Source organism: Carassius gibelio, chromosome B12 (genome assembly GCF_023724105.1).
Source record: "Carassius gibelio isolate Cgi1373 ecotype wild population from Czech Republic chromosome B12, carGib1.2-hapl.c, whole genome shotgun sequence".
NCBI classification, from domain to species: domain Eukaryota; kingdom Metazoa; phylum Chordata; class Actinopteri; order Cypriniformes; family Cyprinidae; genus Carassius; species Carassius gibelio.
This window is the reverse complement of record NC_068407.1, coordinates 17990126-18004909: the sequence shown is the minus strand read 5'-3', so window position 1 is coordinate 18004909 and position 14784 is coordinate 17990126. Positions and strand designations below refer to the sequence as shown.

Here is a 14784-nt window from a genome sequence, read left to right as displayed (position 1 = left end):
CTCCGTATCATCCACAGGGTAACTCCCAGTGCGAAAGATTTAATAGAACCATGCATGATATGCTAAGGACGTTACCCCCGGAAAAGAAAAGGAATTGGAAACAGTATCTGCCCGAGTTGGCGATGGCATACAATAGCCGAATCCACACTTCAACTGGCTATTCGCCATTCTATTTAATGTTTGGGAGGGATGCCAGAATGCCGATGGATATCCTTAATGGGAGAGACTTGGAGGACAGTAGAGCTGACAATCTTGATGATTGGGTGAAAAACCATCATGATAGATTAAAGACCGCTGTTGAAGTAGCCAACTCAGCAGCACAGGAAGCTTCAAGGCGAAGAAAAAGAGCTTATGATCGGAAATCGCATGCCGCACTTATGAGACCTGGTGACCGTGTTCTGTTACGGAATCATTCACATAGGGGAAGGAATAAGATACAAGACCATTGGGAACCCTTGCCTTACACTGTAGTGAAACAGAATCACGCAGACACTCCAGTTTACACCATTCGCCCAGAGAAAGGGGGCCCATGTAAAGTTGTACATAGGGATCAACTCAAGCCTTGCACTTTTCAGTCATCACTACCACCTTGCACATCTAGACGTGAATCTAGAGCACACATAGGTCAGGCACACACTGATTCAGAAGATTCTGATGTTCTTCCAGTCCCTGTTGTTACATTTGCACCCGCTACACTCACAGACACACAAGGTAGAAGGGCAGGTGGGGATGAATCAGAGATAGGTATCAGGGACCATGTCGATGAAATGTCAGCTGATGATTCAGTAGGACAGTCTGTACTTGAGTCTATGAGTTCAGGTGGCTCCGAAGCTGAAAGTGAAAATGAAAGTATTACTGAACCTAGACGTTCACAGCGTTTGAACAGAGGTACTTTACCCGTTAGGTATAGGACTGACTATGTCTTGAAATAAGCTTATGTCAACCTGAAGGTTTGTATGTTTCTTTTAATATGAAGGTTTTTCAATCTTGCTAATTGAAAGTGTTTAATTGCTGTACTTGATGTTTTCTTGTGTGGAAAGAATATTTACCTGCTATTCTCTGTCATTTATTTTTCAGGACTGAGTTGCTGAATGGAAGTCCGGTGGCATGGCAGGGTTTAGCAGGGGGGAATGTAGGGGATTTACATTTTTCTAATATGTGGAGACTTTTATTTTGATGTTTGTCGTGGGCGCCGCCATTTTGTAGGTTTTGACGAGTTGCGCGGAGAGAGCGAGAGAGCGGAGAAGAGCAGCGGTGAGCTGAAATTGAATGTTGATCTCGGGTAGTCAATCGCGGGAAAAAGTCCCGTTTAGACTCGCGACATATATAAGAGCTGCATGACGTTGCTTCTGAGTCTTCGTGTATATGAACAAGTTTAACGAAGTAAGCGTTAAAATGAGTTTTCTGCCGTGTTCATGCATGAAGCTGGACAAAAGGCCTGTTAGTTTCATTAAGTCTCAGTCACGTAGGAGTTAAACAGTCTCGTGTTTTCTTTGCTTCAAACAGTTTTTGTTTCATTTGTTCAAACGAACTTGAAACAGTGATTGCTGTTACTGATCGTGTGAATTAAGGTTCGCTGAGTCATCGGATAGGGTCGTGCGTTGTTTGTCTTCTCATTGTGCCTCCATCAGCTGGGATTGCGGCCTCGTTGAATCAAGCTGCCGTCGTCAGGATCGCGAGGACAATCGCTGAGGGTTAGTGAGTGAAGAAACAGTACCCTGCCATCCATTGGACATCTTTCAGCACCTCATTCATGAACCAAGAGTGGTGATAAAAATTATTTTCCTCTTTTCCTTCTGAAAACTGGTAAGCAAACTGCCATTTTCTGTAAGTGAGTCATCTGAACTGTGAAATCATACAGATATTTTGATGGAACTGTGATCAGTGAATTTTCCTGCGAAGGGATTCATAGTCTTTCTTTTGTGTACATAACTGAACTTTTTGGGACTGTGAACTCCATATATGGATAGAGTATAACTTTTCACCTTTTTTTTCCTGGATTTTTGAATTGGATCTTGGATTTTTGAGCCGGATTGAAGTGAACTTCAAAGTGTACTTTGTTTGAAAGGTTGAGTTAACTGTGAAACGTTTTGTTTAAGGTTACTTACAATAAGTGACACTGATTCTTACTTTCCTCAGATTGAACTGTAACTGACACAAATCTGTTGATTTTTCATCTCTATTATTTTCCACATTTCTTCTATTTCACTTTGATTTGTTTACACTTGAAATTGTTTTGTAAACTTTGTGAAAACAAGGAAAACGTAATCATTTAAAATCTTGCAGTACAAATAAATGTAAAATTTGTTTGTTAACTGAAAACTGTTTATGCTAATTTTGAGTCACTTATACTAAGGAGTGGGGGCGTCTTACCTATCCTGTTAGATTCAGGGGAGGGCGGGTTTTGCAGTTAACTAGGTTTACCTCCTGAGTTTTCTACATACACACACTTCAGGTGGCTGCCGTGTATTGAGTAAATCCTGAAGCCCACCTCGCTGATTCTTGAGCATTACACATTGCAACACGATAGACACTACATACAACTAGTCTAACAGTTGTACAAAGACTAAAAGCATTGGGTGGGGGGACTAGGATCCTGTTGCTCACTCAGTCATCCTTAGTATAGTGCTGAATATTTCCCCCACAAGGCGGTGGCATATTCCCCTCCGCCACAACAGTTTATGTAGCTACATTTACATTTAGTCATTTAGCTGACGCTTTTATCCAAAGCGACTTACAATTGCTAAATCTGTCAGAGGTCGCACGCCTTTGGAGCAACAACAGGTTAAGTGTCTTGCTCAGGAACACATTGGTGTCTCACAGTGGATTCGAACCCGGGTCTCTCATACCAAAGGCATGTGTCTTATCCACTGCACCAACACCACCCTAGCTAATTGCTGTAGCCCCCTTAAAAATGGCCTAGCAATGCCAATGCTTCTTACATCCATTTCGCATAACCAGGACAAATATTTAAATCTAATGCTCAGGCATTCATGTGGCACCGAAATGAGGCACTGAAATCTGTGAAATCTGAGAAATCCCCTCAGACCTGATCTCTGTGACTGTGCACAGACATGATGCGGCTCTGGACCCTGACCAAAGCTCAGCATAGTCTCCAGCCCCTACTCTAGTTCTGTGCTAGAGATCCTCCCAAAATTAGAGGGCTCCAGTTCCCGAGTATACCCCAAAGTGGGCTATTGTTCCCAAGTTTAGCCCAGAGAGAACTTCTGCCCCCGAGTTTAGCCCAGAAAGGGCTTCTAATCCTGAGTTTGGCCCAGAGGGTATCGGTTCTATACCAGGCAGGCTCCAGACCCTGACCAGAATACAGAGCATTCTCCAACCCTTGTCCCGAATTCAGAGTTGGCCTCAGCCCCGGAGCAAGGTCTAATGCCGGCTTCAGACCCTGACCAGAGTCAAGTGCCAGCTTCAGCCCCTGACAAATGTCCTAAACAGGCTTCAGCCTCAGGCCAGAGTCGAATACAGGCCCCAGCCATTGACCAAGATCTAGTGCAAGCCCAAGACCCCGACCAGAGTCTAGAGGACATTTTAGGTTACAGGTGTTGGTTTCAGCCCCTGACTAGAGTCCAGTTAAGGCTCCAGCCTATGACCAGAGTCCTAGATTTGCTCCAACATTTGGTTAAGTTCTAGTTCCCCTTTTAAATAAATCTAGTTGCCTCATCATGGCCAGGAGCGCAGCTATGTCTTTAGTTGGATTAGGAAAGCCGTTCCTTCCATGAAACTAAAATCCCTAACCTCGACTCCTGTACTCTTATGTTTGTCCGCTCCAGAGTGCCCTCCAATGTCCGCTGCTCCAGAGCACCCACCAGAGCTCGTCCCATGGCCTTCCAAACTGCTGGTGCCACCATGGCTTCCCGAACAGCTGTTGTTTCTACCGGTCTGTTTCCTGACACCTATTGATTTTATTTTTATTTTTACCTGAGTGAAGTATCTATTGTCTTGTAAATCCAACCAATCTGCATCATTATGAAATTTGATTAGTAATGTTTCAGTCAATTTAATTGCAAAGGCTAATCCCGAATGAAGGTCAATTGACCGACGTAAAAAATTCATAATAATGCAAGTTTGAGTAGAGTGCAAAATGTGAAAATCTTTTTGTTTGTATTGGACACAGGCACTGTGTCTTTATTCTCACTATATATTTTAAGCCAAACAAATGCTTCCTTGAAAAATGAATGACTGTCTTTAAAAAAAAAAAAAAAAACATGACTTGGTTTGATATTTCATTCACAATGGCATTCATACATTCTACTTCATATTCATTCACTTACATTCATATCAAACAGTTGCTGACTGTTCATTGATGTCCAGAAACTTCTCGGTTACCCACATTCTTCTAAATCTCTTGTATTTAGCGGAACACATAAATTCATTTCAGTTTGGAAAAGCCTGAGAGTGAGTAAATGATTGCAGAACTTTCATATTTCTGTGAACTATCCCTTTAAGTGTCCAAATACTTTTTGGCAGCCAAGGTATTTCCTGTACTTGACCGATAAAGTTTATATTGGCAGGTCTAATAATGTCACCAGACCAGCAATAAATTCTGCCATAACTAGCTGATCACTCTGCCAATGTACTGTAAGTTACATCACAATATTCAGTATTCAAAGATCACATATGCTCAGCAGAAACCCATCTGTTGAGTCATTTGAGACTGGGGAATGATGTTCGAGGTGCTTTAATATGTACTGTGGAGAGTGGGTTTGGCTGGACTGACTGATAGCCTCATTAGCATTACAGAGAGATCAAAACAGACCCGATGACGAACAGAACAGCCCACTATTGTTTCCCTATCACAGCACTGATGGATGGGAGCGGTGCTGCCTGAGGATGTGAACCACTTTCTGCCGATTGTAGGCCAGCGTGCAATAACGTGTTAGACACTTTTTGTGAGTCAGAAACATGTTGCCTTTTGACTGCCAGTCAAAAAAGTATTAAAGGGAAATTTCACCAAAAAAAAAATTACAGTTCTGTTGCCATTAGACATTAAGTGTCTTAAGTGCCTAAATACTTGAAATATTTACACCACTTCTATTAAGAAAATCGTTTCCAGTATAAAGAACCCATAACAAGCATAAAGCTTTCCAAACACTCTTAATAAAGGCAGAGACTCACACATAGTATGAAGAAATTGGGCATGTGATGTTTCTCATGGGTAAGAAATCTCAATACAAATCTCTTTGCTTTGATCGTATGTTAGAGACACAAACAAGTCAGCCGTCCAAAACTAGAGTTCAAACCTCAGAACGGGGATGTTAACGTCATTTAACCAATGTCATTAAGGCGGCAGCGGCGCCAGGCTCCGCACTGCCATGATAAACGGAGAATAAAGTGTAGATCTGCAGCAGGACACAAGCGCTGAATCCCGCCGCAGTCAACCGCAGTTCTGAGCACTCAATGTTTAACTGGTGTTGCATAGTTCAGGATCACCACACTGAGCTGGCAAGCACTGGCCTTCACTGTCCAAGGGCCGTGTTTTCCTGTGGCATCAGATAAAATGACTCCATAAAACAACAAATTCAAACTCCAGCAATTAGCTGAAGCTCAACTCTAGCTAGTAAAACATGACTGTCGTGCGGGTTCAGGAGGCAAATGGCAACATCAGCTGAAGGAGGGTTAAAGGTCAGGGTCCTGGTTTGAGCCAGTTATGATTTATGGTTCATCATGTTCCATAATCTTGAAATTGTAACCGTTTATGTGGTAGGAGAGGCAAAAACATTATTGCTTATTAAATGCACACTCCAGTGTTCAGTTGACCAGAAACCAGTCCACTTTTTAAGCAGCTTTGTTTGTTCCATTTATTTTCCCTGAAGGCCTAAAAAAAAGACTCCAACATGCCAGAGAATATGTTATCTCATTACAAAATTTGATTTGTAAATAATAATAATAATAATAATAATAATAAATCTGACAGAAAGACAAAGGTAGTGTAGGTTGTTCACTCATCATTTACTCATCTTCATGATGTTTCACATTTATTTCTGTTTATATATTATCTTTTGAAGAATACGTTTGTTTGTACATAACAGTGATGTTTTATTATTATTGCTATATTATTATTATAGTTTATAATTTGAATTTAATTATATTTTCTATTTTCTGTTTTCACTTTGCAGTAATTTTGTTGTTTTTTTTTTATTATTATTGTTGTCTATGTAGTTTTTTTTTATCAATTCATTCATTTAATTATTAATTAATTAATTTAGTACTTCAAATTAGGCGAAACAAAAATGAGAAATGTTTCTTTGGCAACTAGCTGAAATAAAATATGTTTTTTTATTTATTAATGTATGTTTATAATGTATGTCTATTTTGTTTTTAGTAACACATTTTATTTATGGTTTACATTTTAGTTAAGGAAAAATATTAACCCTGGTCCATATAATGAAAATTATGAAAATCTATTTTGAAACATTTAAAACTTTTGCCTAAATATCTTGGCAATGCTTTATTGAGACATGATTCTGTTATTTACGCTATTTGAGTGAAAAAAAAGAGAAAATAATATCACTTAAACAATTAAATCCATACAACATAACTTTTTATGTCATAAATCGGGTAGAAACAGCTCATTAAGTTAACTGCAGGTTAACACCTTTCATAGTGTGAATTAAGCTAGACTTGCAGGGATAGGTTTAATGCCTTGTTTGTTTCACTGACACTGGGGTGGGGTGGTAGTGGCAAAGGACAAATGGGTTCAATATTTGATGACATACAATGAAATTCTGTTCGGGTAAGCAAAAAAAAAAAAAAAAAAACAGAGAGGCAAATCAACACCCGCAGAGGGCTGGCGAGCACACAGGACTTCTGTTTGCTCTCAGCAAGCAAGCAGCGAAAGAGACGCCGCGGTTTCTCTCGCGCGCTCGGCCCTCACTGAGGCTTTTATGAGAGCAGATAGTCAAATTCTCATTTCAAGATTTGCGTTTAACCTCAGTCCAGCAGGCGCTTGTACCGCAGAGCTCCTAACTCCTCTCATCTCATTTCTCTTTAACTAGAGGCCCCGCTGATGCCGCAGTGCACATTAATACTCGCAGGCCGCTGGCCAAGCACCGCTGTGTCGAGCTCCATGGCTGATTCATTGCAGAGAACACCCAGTAGCTAAAGCACATTTAAAGCAGACTGGAGGGATGGGGCGTCACTCCAGGAATTAGATTTGCAGCCTTTGTATTACGATAAAACCATAAGTAACAGAAAACAGGCATAAACACACAGTCATGTCAATTCTGTGAAATCTGGCCCTGTCAGCTGTACTCAGCCAAAATGAATCATAATAAAACACAAACAGGCTGCATGATGAATTACTGCATTTAACGTGCATCTTCAAAATTTTATGCACTGTGTAATGAGCATGTTTAATCCTTGAGTCCCAGGTTTTTATTTCAGAGGCTGAAATAAATATGGCTTTAATACAGTTTTTTATGTCAAACAAACTTAAACCTCCTGCAACACAATAAAACATCTAGTTCATCATAAGCCTATTGGACACTAAGAAGAACCCAATATTAACTAATATAAATACAACACAAATTATAAAATAAATATAAGTTAAGCATTAGATCATATAAATTGATCATATGATCCAAAGGTTTCACTTATATTATATTGTGAACAATTTTTTAAACCATATATATATATATATATATATATATATATATAAGTCTTAAGCCACTAGTATTTTCACCAACAGAAAATTGTTTTAAGTCAGTTATTTCTATGGTTTGCTTTAGTGTTTTAGTAGTAAATATCAGTTTACATTTCCAAACATTATTTAATCCAGAAGAACTGTGGCAATGTCTCCAAGACACTTCAAGAAACCTACCTGCAAAGCTACCTGAAAAACAATGCACAAGTGCACCTACACTCTTAAAAATAAAGGTACCTTCTTTCACTCCTAAGTACCTTTTGTGAAACAAAAAGGTTCTTCCGATGTTAAAGGTTCTTTATGGAACCATTAAGACAGAAAGATTCTTTTATGGCTTCGTGAAGCACCTTTATTTTTGTGTGTAGGACAAAAGCTCTTTTTAATGCATAGTGTGGTTACATCAAAATAAGGTGGATTAAACAAATAATATTAGAAATAAAAAACAACTGAGGTCAATGTTTCGGCTTTTGACAGCAAGTATGGGTTTGTTTACAGAATGTCAACTCCACTCAACAAATGTGACACAAAGCGGGAGTTCTAACAAGCGTGCAGGTACAAACAGCATGCATGACGGCAAATGAAGGACCATACTACTCTTTTCTATATTCCTTTGACATGCTATATTACTGGTTTCGGTGGCACGATGGCCAAGGCATATCTTCAAATGTCTGCACTGGAGCCGTGCCTGATCAACCCCTTCATTACGAGAGCCAGACTGCCAAACTTATATTTTTCTATATGCCCTGCCTTTCAGAAATAATAAAATGCTTGGGTGGGATGCCATCAATTTTTTTTTTTTCCTCTCCGAGAGTATGCGGCATGTTCGCAAGTGCAGCAGTGTGTGCGATTCTTTTTTTTTTTTTTCGTCAGGATGATCACAAACATCTTTCAAATACTAACTTGCTCTGTATGTATATAAATTACACAGGAGGAGGAACACTTAGCATATAGTTTAGGAAACCAAAAACTAGCCCCAAAAAAATGGCTCCAAATATACACAGTTCACAAAAATAGTTGCTATGTCTGGTCTCATGAATTAGCCTGCTGCGCTACTCTAGGCCTTCGGGCCACAATATAAGCCTGTCGCTCGTGTCCAACGAAAACAAAAGCACGGTCTTTCAGACAACAAAGGCATCAAGACTTAATTACTGCAATCAAAACGAACTTCAGCTTGACACTGAGAACGTCAGATGTATTCTCCATATTCAGTGCATTTAAAACATGACCACAAACCCATTAACCACTGACTGAGGCCAAACTGGCTGGCTGGGAGCTCTTGGATGGCGGCCAGTGGAGTGAAGGTAAAAAAAAGTGTGTGTGTTTATGTATTTAGTCCTTTTTAAAGACATGCTCACACACCCTGACACTTTACATTGGCTCCAGGATGTGCAGTTTAATACTTTGAAACGTTCTCTTTGTCTCTGATCTGACGGTTAATTATAGAATTTTAAATGTCCATGACGCGTGGGCAGGTACCCGTAATAACATACACACCAGCTTGTAATTATTGACTTTATTTACTTTTTGGATGTTTGTTTGAAATAATGCACTGCTGGTATCATGATCTGGAGATCAAAGAGCTCAGGACGTTATTAACATGCGCTCATCAGGCAAGGATAATCGTTTAAAGTGTAATTACTTAGCCAAGCCCAAGATAATCGTGTTTTTCTTGCTCCTGGCATTTTTAATACTATGATTCAGACGTTAGTGTGTCCCCCAAGGGCTGTTAGTGGAATATGGAAGAGAAAGAATTATCTCTATTCATAAGTTTAAGACTGATGAGTTTTCAGTTAAATAAGGTGCCAGCTTAATTGAGACTGACAGGAACGGACAAGTTTCTTGAATCAAGGACAATTATTTACAATTACTAATATTTCAGAGTAACAGCCTGTCAGTGTCAGAAGGTTTCATAGCACGAATATAAGATTATCGTGCCACCTAGTGGAGAACCGTGTTACTGCAACAGGGGACATTATATACTGATTTGATTTTCAACAATTGGACGATTATGCCAGCTAGTGGCAAAGATGAGAAAAACACGTGCTCGGAAACATGAGGGAAGATTTCAAGCGTTTGTTTCTGACACAAAACCATTTCCCCCCCTCACTTTTATTGTGTCTCGTGTTATCATTTTTGAACCTTGACAGCGTTCATCAACATTCACTTTAAAAGAATGGAAAAAGCACAGTCAACATGGTAATAGGCTTGTTTCAACGAAAGAGATAAAGTCGTTCAGAAAGGTTCACGATCACAATTGGAACACATAAAATACTTAAACTTTTTTTTTTCCATTAAAATATATGTATATACATATATTTAGAGAAGGAACTATTTTCAATAACCAGTTAGGCTAAGCCTAATTCATTTTATGGCTTCACACTCGTAAACTCGTTTTACCTTTCTTCTGACACTAAGTGATGGATTATGATAGCTTGGGGTCTGGGTTGTTTTAAGGCATCATCTGATTAAACTAATTTGACAGGAAATTGAAGAGAGAGGATCGCTGGTTAAGGTCACAGTGGTAGCCAAGGCAATTTCAGAGATGGACGCAAGTGTGTCCATTGGGAATTGTCTGTGTCTCCCTCTCTCGTGACCCTTGTGTATTCGAACTTTGGTGTTTCTCTTTTTCTGCCCTTTTGCAAAATTCACTGTCACATGTTGCTTGTGTGTTTGGCAGTGTGTGTACACAACCACCCTATAATGCTAAAATCCACCCACTACGTTTGTTCTAATCCCCGTAAGTAAAAAGCAGTGTCTCCCAACTACATGTGTTCAGCATTGCTGCTAGCGTGACGTGACATTAGCCACAGGCCTCACCCACGAAAGCTGACAGACACTGCCGTTTAATGCCCCGAACGAGTTCACAGTGAGTTGAACACGGCTTGTTGCTGTACTTGCTGCATTGATGAGAATGTCTCCCCAGCGCTTTAGTTGTTCTGTAGCTGTATGTATGAATCCACATAGCTCTCCATTTACTCCGAAAATCTGAGCTGCTGAAGACGAGGTGGATTAATTTTGAAGAAGATACTCCCTCAACTCCTCCGAAATTCATTTATGTCTGCATGAATCATTTACACCGGACTGCTTTGTGAATTAGGCTCAGTGTAAAGCAGTTTTTGCACAAAAGTTTTTCCTGAAGGATGGAGAAGTGCCAACTTTTCATGATCCAGCTACAGCTCCAGAAGAAGTTTCACGTGTTAGTTTTCCAAATTGCCTTTCTGAAAGACCTTCTTGGCACTCTGTAAGACTAATGTTGCTAAAACTACCATTGTCTGTCTGTTTAAACTGATGCTACCTTCACGTGGTACCAGAATGATTGTGCATAGGAAAATGGGAGTTAAAATTGCATATGAAAGCCATGTGAAGTCGCCCGCTTTCAAGCTCATAATGACAAGTGGGGCTTATAAAGTTTGTAATAGCATGCCATGGCACCATGAGTTATTTTTTATTACGCCGTGCTTCCGTCTGTGTAATTCATAAAGTGATTTTTTTTTTTTTATGCACAGTACAATCAGATGACTTTTAATCCAGTGTGTAAAGATAACAGTGGGTGTTTTGAAACTGCTGGGTGTTTCTGAATCATGCAATCTAAATGATCCCCCTTACCCAACCCCACCCCTAAACCTAATGTCACTATTAAATCAACCAATCAGGTATCTTTGGTCTAAAAACACCCTGATCTGGTAACTTCCATTACTTTCCTGCAGAGACCTATACTTGGTATTGGTGCTTGAGCTCTTGAAGCCCTGTCCTCTTCCCCCTACCACCAGCTCATTTGCATTTAAAGGGGAAGACACGAAAATGATGCGACATGGCAATTTTAACAAGCTATAAAAAATGATCTGTAAAGTCTTTTGTGTTAAAACTTCACATGCTCACTCTAGGGACATCAGAGACTTTTTTTTTCACCTTGTGAAAAAGGGCCTATAGGTCCCCTTTAAAAGTGAAGTGTGTAGATTCTGTGCCATTAGTAGCATTAAACAATCACAATCTGTCTCTGACCAGGCCACTTTGGCAGATGTGTAAGTCCAATATTTTTGTAACATCCTGACTACTAAAACGCCTTGCAGTAGTCAAGGTTTAGTGTTTCTTTACTTCTGCCTTCAAAGCTGAAGTGTGTTATCATGGTGACTGGCAAGTGAAGTGACTTTGGGGATTGGTTAATTTTTAGCAAAGTTTTACCATAGACAAATTAATTAAGGGTAGACTACGGACAATTTTTTAATTTCTAGTTTTTCATCATATGTGATTATGCTGCCAATTCATCAAACCACATTTTAAATATTGTGTCTTTAAAGAATGAATATGGATTGACGGTTTCGTCAACAGATTCAGATGAAATATTGCCTTCTAGGAATTTATTCTTACTATCAGTGTTCTGGATGTAGCTAGTCAGATCTTCTCTGATTTAAGATTAATGCGAAATCAAATTTAGACCATCAGATTCATCCACATATAATATGAAATAATGTACAAAGTAACATTAAGAGTTGTTTCAACTTAAGAGGTTGATAGTCTAACTTCAAGCAAAATGATGTGTTTTCTCTTTTCATTATAGAGATGAAAATGAAAAGGTTTCATACCAGGAATGTTTATTTGACGTGCACGTTTCTTTGCCTTGTAGAAACAGTCATGTATTCAAAGGCTGCACAATGAGACCAGTTTCTGCCTTAAAAGATTATATATATATATATATATATATATATATATATATATATATATATATATATATATATATATATATATATATATATATATATATATATATATATGCACACACTCACCTAAAGGATTATTAGGGACACCTGTTCAATTTCTCAATGCAATTATCTAATCAACCAATCACATGGCAGTTGCTTCAATGCATTTCGGGGTGTGGTCCTGGTCAAGACAATCTCCTGAACTCCAAACTGAATGTCAGAATGGGAAAGAAAAGTTATTTAAGCAATTCTGGGCATGGCATGGTTGTTGGTGCCAGACGGGCCGGTCAGAGTATTTCACAATCTGTTCAGTTACTGGGATTTTCAAGCACAACCATTTCTAGGGTTTACAAAGAATGGAGTGAAAAGGGAAAAACATCCAGTATGTGGCAGTCCTGTGGGCAAAAATGCCTTGTTGATGCTAGAGGTCAGAGGAGAATGGGCCGACTCATTAAAGCTGATAGAAGATCAACTTTGACTGAAATAACCACTCGTTACAACCGAGGTATGCAGCAAAGCATTTGGAGCTCACCAAAATTGGACAGTTGAAGACTGGAAAAATGTTGCCTGGTCTGATGAGTCTCGTTTTCTGTTGAGACATTCAGATGGTAGAGTCAGAATTTGGCGTAAACAGAATGAGAACATGGATCCATCATGCCTTGTTACCACTGTTCAGGCTGGTGGTGGTGGTGTAATGGTGTGGGGGATGTTTTCTTGGCACACTTTAGGCCCCTTAGTGTCTACTGGGCATTGTTTAAATGCCACGGCCTACCTGAGCATTGTTTCTGAAAATGTCCATTCCTTTATGACCACCATGTACCCATCCTCTGATGGTTACTTCCAGCAGGATAATGCACAATGTCACAAAGCTTGAATCATTTCAAATTGGTTTCTTGAACATGACAATGAGTTCACTGTACTAAAATGGCCCCCACAGTCATCAGATCTCAACCCAATAGAGCATCTTTGGGATGTGGTGGAATGGGAGCTTCGTGCCCTGGATGCGAATCCCACAAATCTCCATCAACTGCAAGATGCGATCCTATCAATATGGGCCAACATCTCTAAAGAATGTTACCAGCACCTTGTTGAATCAATGCCACCTAGAATTAAGGCAGTTCTGAAGGCGAAAGGGGGTCAAACACAGTATTAGTATGGTGTTCCTAATAATCCTTTAGGTGAGTGTATATATAAAACAAAAACGTAATAAATATATAAAAACAGCAACAAAACTTGTTCTCTTGAGTTTGGCAAATATCTGTAACAGAATGTGACCACATACTGAATATATATAATAAAACTTGGTATAAAATAAGCACAAAAATATAGCACTTTCAACTCCACTTTCAACTGTTGCAAGTCCATCCAAATGACTGTGGCATTAAGCAAATGTACAGTGCATAAGAGCACATTAGATTCATCACAGTTATTTTTATTGATGACTACCAAAAATACACTTCAACAGACATTTGATTTTACCTTTGAAACTATAAAAAGCACAAAATTATGTATGAAGGCATACATCTGTGGAAAAAAATAATTAAAAAATAATAAAAAGGATAAGCAACAATCAATGGGCCAGAATCATGATTGACTTCTATGGTATTTATGAATGCAACAATCATTGAGAAGCTAAATTTTCAGGGCCACAAAAAAAGCAAATATAATACTGAATGAAAGTGCAATTTCATCATTTTTAGGCTGCAGATTCATAATTGTATGCCTGAAACCTCCCATACCCCCAAGTTCTTTAAGACAATAGAGCATCTGCATGTCATTAGTCAGAGTTTTGTCATTGGTATGTGCAGGTTATTCCAAGGGCCCATCCAGAGCTCCTCCTCATCTGACTGGGTGCGATCACTGTGTGATCCTAAAGGGTCCCTCAGCTCCTGACTGTCCACTGTGGACTCTTGTTCATCCTGATTTTGTGTTCTTTCACCCCCTTCTTTTGCCACATTTGATTTTGAAGCTATACTCTCTGGGCCTGTAGTGCTGGAGGCCAGGGACCCACTGGAGGGCCTGGTTGTGAGGTTCTGTTCACCTACTGATGTGCCTGTCATTACGGGGCTGTTTAAAGGAATTTGCTCTTCGTGTGTGACAGCAAGTTTGTCTAGTTTCTTAAAGTGCTTTCCCAGTCGTATTGGAGAGTTGAGCTTGATGTTGTTGGTGTGCGCGACCCGTCGTGTCCGGATTATTGAGCCATTCTGGGCCAAGTATATGCTCCCATTAATGTTGCTGTGGCTGTTCACATTAGACAGGCGGTTCCTGTGCGATTCTGATGCACTTTCTTCTCCGGTTGAACTGGTCTCGTACTCACGGTCTACAATAAGTTTGATCCTCTTTTTTCTACCATACTGAAGAAAAAGAAAGAAAATTTGTAAAATTACAGTTTAAGACTTTTTTATTTTTACACAGCACACAACA

The 14784-nt window shown here is 39.4% G+C and overlaps 1 protein-coding gene across 2 annotated transcripts in view; it reads right to left on the bottom strand.

Moving 5' to 3' along the window:
- Window positions 1-13771: 13771 nt before the first annotated feature.
- LOC127968991 (protocadherin-15) overlaps window positions 13772-14784 on the bottom strand; it is a 237780-nt gene continuing 236767 nt past the window's right edge. The window contains exon 36 of one of the 2 annotated variants that reach the window (XM_052570532.1): window positions 13772-14714. In XM_052570532.1, the coding sequence (XP_052426492.1) occupies window positions 14142-14714 (573 nt within the window). In that variant the 3' untranslated portion in view covers window positions 13772-14141. The remainder of the gene's footprint in view (window positions 14715-14784) is intronic. The other variant, XM_052570531.1, reaches the window with a different exon arrangement.